The sequence below is a fragment of the Acomys russatus genome, chromosome 15 (genome assembly GCF_903995435.1).
Source record: "Acomys russatus chromosome 15, mAcoRus1.1, whole genome shotgun sequence".
In the NCBI taxonomy this organism is placed as follows: Eukaryota; Metazoa; Chordata; class Mammalia; order Rodentia; family Muridae; genus Acomys; species Acomys russatus.
Window position 1 is genome coordinate 62,492,678 of NC_067151.1, and position 6,135 is coordinate 62,498,812.

Genomic DNA, 6,135 nt, shown 5'->3' on the forward strand with positions numbered 1-6,135 from the left:
GTTCCAGGCTTGGGGACAGTGAAGGGCTAATGCTTAGCATGGACTTGAACCGACTGTCCCAACTCTTCCCCACAGACTGAGGGGTGTCAAGATGGAGCAAAGGAAGCTGAGTGACCAAGCCAACACCCTGGTGGACCTTTCCAAGGTGAGTGGCATCCAGGATAGACCCCGCCCACAGCACACAGCGCAGGACCAGGAAGGCAAAGGTGGCTCCCTCCCTCTCTTTGGTTGCCGAATGTCTAGGTTCAAGTTTTTTACATTTGTAATCTACCAGCGTGTCCCGCCTTTTAACACTTGGCATTTGTTTCTTAAGTTAAGTAGCTCAGGTTTGTCTTTGCTCGTAAGTAATTAGCTAACCCGGTTCGTGCATTGAGGGACTTCTAAAGAGGAGAGGACGTCACACAAGGAAGTGCCTTAGTGAAGCAAATGGGACCAGGGCCATGAGGATGGCCTGGCTTATACTTGACACAGTTCTTCCAATTTGTTGTTATACTAGGAAATTCATTTTCCTATCTTCTAATTACAGCCCAGGTTTTCCCGACCTCAAATTGATGGTGCTGTGTGTGTGTGTGTGTGTGTGTGTGTGTGTGCGCGCGCGCGCGCGCATGTGTGTCTCATAACAGGCAGACAGCTGACAGTGACCATGGAGACCCTGAGAACCTAAGGTCTTAAGGCCCAATATGATATTGTTATCCAGTGTTTTCCTGCATTTCCTGTCATAAACACCACAGACAGACTCTCTTCTTGAAAATCAGTCCCGTGGGCAGAGCTGAGCGTGGGCAATCTGACCAGGAGGGCTCCCAACCCCCGACTGCCTTCTGATAAAAATTATATAGCAAGTGCGCGGCCCAGGGCTGAGCTGGCAGAACATTCCAGCAGATGTCAGTTGTAATAGAACTGTGTTCCCTGGGAAAGCAAAGGAAAACCCCTCAGGCCAATTAGGCGCCCTTTGAAAAGAGTCTGTAGGCAGAAATTACTGGTTGCTGGGCCATGTGCAGGCTCTTGGTTCAATAGAGGGAATCAAGTCAAAGAAAGGACCTCCTGTGCCCCTGAGGACTTCAGTCACAGCCAGGGAGTCACCCACAGACCCATGTACCACTGGAAGAGGCATTCAGGTATAGTTTGGGGTTTCCCAGAACCCAGTGTGGGAGGGGCTGAATGGGACCCGGGAGTCTTGAGCGTGTTGGTTAATACTCTACAGTTCCTGTATCAAAACCTACTGTCCGCACTCTGAGTACATTGGAGCCATTTACGCCAAGGCAATAAGGGAGTCTCAGGAGTCAATTCGCACACCACCTTCTCTCTTCTGCTCAGGTGCTTGTCCAAAGAGCCGCCCCCTCCAAGCCCCTCCACATACCCCAAAACCCAGGTCACCTTGAGCTTAGTTGACTTTCTTTTGTTCTCCAAAGAGGTGATTTGATTGGCCAGTGTGAGTCACATGTCTGCCTTTGGACAAATCAGCTGTGAGCAGAAAGAAGGAAACAGCTAGGTCCTCTGACTCTGTGAGCCTCTGGATCGGCTCAGTGAGATGCCCCGAGCCATGTTTCCCATCATCGCACCTCTCAGCAACAGGACACACTGTGGCTGACACTCCTCCAGGAATATCATCAGGTCAACCCGAGTATCGAGCTGGTCTTCCACAGCCTCTCAGAGATGAGGGCAAAGAGGCGGCTTAGCAGATGAGCGCGCTTGCTGTGTGAGCACGGGATCTGAGTTTGAATGCCCAACACCCACACTGATAGCCAGGCAGAGCTATAACTTCAGCATTGATGAGCAGAAAAGGTAAACTTGGATGGCCAGCCGACTTAGCCGAGACAGCAGTTTCTAGTTCACCGAGAGGCCCTGTTTTCAAGGGACTAAGGCTGGGAACAGTAGAGAAAAATACGCTATATCCTCCTCCTCTGGCCTCCACATGCTTGCACCCATGTACTGGCACCTACAGACTCCCATGCATGCAAAACACACACACACACACACACACACACACGCACGCACAGTGCGTCAGAAAGACACTCCTGCCTTGGGTTGGAAAATAAAGCCATATATCACTGGGAAGTGAAGTCTGCAGGAAGAAAGAGTGTGCAGAGCAATCATGGGGTGTGCACAAGGACGGGGGCGGGGGTGCACAAGGACAGGGGGTGCACGAGGACGGGGGCGGGGCAGACCCTGATTTCCATCCATCCAGTCTTTGTCTTTTTCCTCTCACGGGACCAGCCCAGAATCTAGCGGCAGTCACGTGTATTTTACGTCGGTCTCTGTCCCTTTAGTGCCCTGTTGGCAAAGCACTGGCAAGGGAAGGAAAGCATTGTGATGGCCGGCTGCATGTTCCTTTTCCCTTTGTGCTTCACCTCCTGCCTCCCCCCTGCACCCCCCTAAACCCACCCACCTCCCTGTCTCTGCGCTTTGCTCCTCCCTAGATTAAGAATGCGACCTCCCAGTGGCATTTTCTGTATCAAACAGGTGCCATGTCAGGTACAGAGCTTTGACCCCTTTACCCGATGCTTTCAGTTTCTTCAACTGGACTGTAAAAACCATTCCCACCATCTGAGGAGATAGGAACTGTAAACCCACTTGGTGAGCTGTGGAGGTTTCAAAAATGGCGGTGCTGATGACGAACACAGATAAGGAACCCAGAGGAGCAAGATGACCACCACCCAGTCACACGCTGGAGCCCCTCAGGGTGCCCCTGTGCTTCATCCATTCTGAGGGAATTGTGCCCTGTGATGAGGCACTTGATTTCCCAGGTCACCCTTTCCCTGGGAAGGCAGAGCTGACTGGAGAGGAGCTGTCTTCAGACATGTTCCTCCAAAATTCCGGCTGCAGGCAGGGGGCTGGGGCGCTCTTGTGGTTTCACCACCACCCCTTCTGCGGCCACCTGTGTGCTCTGCTCCCTGCCCCCTATCCTCTGTTTCGCTCTCATCCTGCCTCATGCTCTTCTGGTCACTGTGGCCTCCACATCCTCCTAGAGCAGAGGCTCTCAACCTTCCTGATGCTGCGACCCTTATGTGGTTTCCGCCCGCAACACAAAATGCATTTCATTGCCTCTCTCACACTGTAATTTGGCTACTGTTATGAATCATTATGTAAATATCTCTGATATGTCGTCCTCAAAGGGGTCACGACCCACAGGTTGAGAACCACTGTCCTAGAGGCATGCTGAGTGAAATGAGATTAAGGTGTCACTGGCATATCGTATCCCACAGACGTTTTCATACGCCACCCACCCACCGACCTCAGATGGGCACGGCGGTCATCAGAACCTCTTTACCTCTGGGAACCAGCATTCATGGCGCTCACCAATCAGCTGCTGTATATTGTCTACGGTTCTGCAGCCAGCACACAGGCCACAGGGTGTTTGTGCAGGGAGCTCTGGTAGCAAGTGGGACCCAAGAGCACTGTGTGACAGTGGGGGGGGGGGGGCAGGAGGCATCAGGAGTGCCCTCAAGGCAGCATTTGCCAGGCAGGGTTGGAGGCATGACTTCTCAGAGGAGTCAGGAGTTAGGGAATCAACCAAGACCTCAGGCAGGTGGGACAACCCGTTCCAGACCGAAGAGCAGATGGATGGCTGCAGGGCAGCCTGTTCTGGTCCAGGATCATGGCTGAGGCACTAATTACATTTTATATTCTGGCTGCTGGATAGAAAGAGGTGGGGGAGGGGATGCAATCTCATAACTATGTGTCGTTATTAACTCCAGTTTTATTAGGATGCTGGGGTAGGAGAGGTTAAGTGGCCTGCCAGAGAGCCGAAGGCCTGCACTTGAACCTCGACTTATTAATTATGAGTCCACGGCATTCGCCATCCCCTCCCCGCCCGGACCTCAGCGTCTTCTCTTGAGTCATTAGATGTCAGCACTCTGTATGAATCTGAGTACCATTTAGAGTGGTAGTCCATTGAAGAAAAAAGGAACATTTCCTTTCTTCCACGTATATTTGCCGCTTAAAACTGATAACTGAGTTGGGTAAGGTGGTGCACACCTTTAATCCCAGCACTCAGGAAGCTGAGCAGGCAGACTTCTGTGAGTTCAAGGCCAGCTGGGTCTACATACTGAGTTCCAGGCTATCCAGGGTTACACAGTGAGGCTCTGTCTCAAAAGAACAAAATGAAACAAATTATAAAATTGGTCACTGATACCCGGTCCTTAAGTCTACATTTCCAGTGGGCAGTGATGGCATCACTCTACACTCTAGCCATTTGCCCCAATTTAAGTTTAGAAATTAAAAGTTTCAATAATAGCTGAACCTCTGTTAAAAATATTAATAAAGGTTTTGTTGCATGATTAAAAAAAAGAAGAAGAAGAAGGGAGGAAAAAAAAGTGCCCACCTCAGCCTGTCAATCTGAAAAGTTCTGGAGTTCTCCTGTGGTGACACAGCTGGAGCGGAGGTGGCTCCTGCCGCAAGGGGGTTGCCTTCTTGTCTTCCCACGGCAGACTTCCCTGTGGTGATGGTCTCCTTTCTGTCTCCCACCATGTCTCCCCCCAGATGCAGAACGTCATGTATGACTTAATCACGGAGCTCAATGACCGCAGCGAAGACTTGGAAAAGCAGATCAGCAGCCTGGAGTCCAAGCTGGAGCACCTCACGGCCAGCTTCAATTCCCTGCCCCTGCTCATCGCAGACACCCTGCGCCAGCAGCAGCAGCAGCTGCTCACTGCCTTCGTGGAGGCCCGGGGCATCAGTGTGGCAGTGGGAACTAGCCACCTGCCGCCTCCGGGTGACAGCCCAATCGGGATCAGCTCCACCTCCTTCCCAACCCCGTACACAAGTTCGAGCAGTTGCTAAATAAAACTTCCCCACTCCAGAAGCATTACCCATAGGTCTTAAGATGCAAATCAACTCTCTCCTGGTCGCTTTGCTGCCGAGGACTGGACCGGTTCAGACCAGGGAACGGAAAGAAGAGAGACCCGAAGCTGAGGAGCTAACTCACGTTCTTTCAGCGTGCTTTGTTCGATATGCCTTGAAACCAGAAATCTAATCTCTGTTTAGGTGCCTCTACTTGGGAGCTGGAAGAGGAGGTGACAGGAAGCGACGCCTCTGTCAGGGCCCTTGCTGCACAGGTGGCGGAGAACAGAGAGATCCCTGCTCAATCTCAGGTTTTCACAGGGAAGTGGGGGGAGGGGCAGCCACCCTGAAGCAGGTGAGAGTGAAGCCAGCCAAAGTGGGGTGCGTCGGGCAAGGGTGGTGCCTGGTTTGGGGAATGGGATCCTGGCTGCCTTGGGACCTCAGCACACCTCTCTCCGTCTTTTTGTCTAAGGAAGCCTCTGGGTGATAAAAGTAAAAGAGAGATGCCTGGAACTTTCCGAAATGGACACATCCAAATTAGACTTGGGGAGGGGGCGACATAGACTAATAAAAAGCCAGATTTTCCATCCAGTAATAATATCTGATATACATACACATACAGATGTCCAGTACAGGCCCTTTGTTTGTTTGTTTGTTTGTTTGTTTGAGCTGAGCCCAGATGAAAGGGACCTGCTACCTTGCCTTGCACATAGTAAGCAAGCTCTAAATCTGCATTGAGATGAAGTTTGGGGTGTGCCTAATTGAGGAAGTTAGCCAGCAGGTATGGGCCTATCTTGGGCTTCACTGGAGATGCAGATCTCTCCTTCACAGTGCCCTGGGCGTGCATCCTGCCTGATTCAAGTGTATGCCAACCCCAAACTGTTGGCATCCTGGAGGGATAAGCAGATTTTAAAAACAAACAAACAAACAAATAGCTTTTGAAGTTTTCTTCTGGCAGGTAAGCTGTATGCCTGTGGACCCTGAGTCACCAGGTATCTGTGTGTGGGAGACGAGGGGGCAAGTGTGCCCAGTGTCACTGTAGTGAACAGAACCATGGTCTGGGCCTCCGCTGAGGCATCTTCACCTAGCAGCAGGCTCCAGCCTGAGACGTAGGAGTGGGGAAGGGTCAGTGCCCGCCCCCGTCCCCCCCAGCTGAGTCGGGAGGAGAAGGGTAGAGAGTGGCTCCCGTGGTCCCTTCTACCTTACCTGAAGTCACCTCAAAATGAAACACTGTGAGAACACAAGGAGCCCCAGGGAAACTTGTGTGTAAAATGAGAAGACGCATTTGCTAGAAGCCTGTTTCTATTGTACCACGTTCATCTTGGGGCAAAGTCTACTCCATTGAATCTCAAACTC

At 51.6% G+C, this 6,135-nt stretch overlaps 1 protein-coding gene across 1 annotated transcript in view; it reads left to right on the top strand.

The window, feature by feature from the left end:
• Positions 1-5,328, top strand: part of Kcnn3 (potassium calcium-activated channel subfamily N member 3) — a 144,402-nt gene extending 139,074 nt beyond the window's left edge. Inside the window, 2 exon segments of the mRNA XM_051157555.1 lie at positions 76-145; positions 4,480-5,328. Of these exon segments, the coding sequence (XP_051013512.1) occupies positions 76-145; positions 4,480-4,779 (370 nt within the window). The 3' untranslated portion in view covers positions 4,780-5,328.
• Positions 5,329-6,135: the final 807 nt, after the last annotated feature.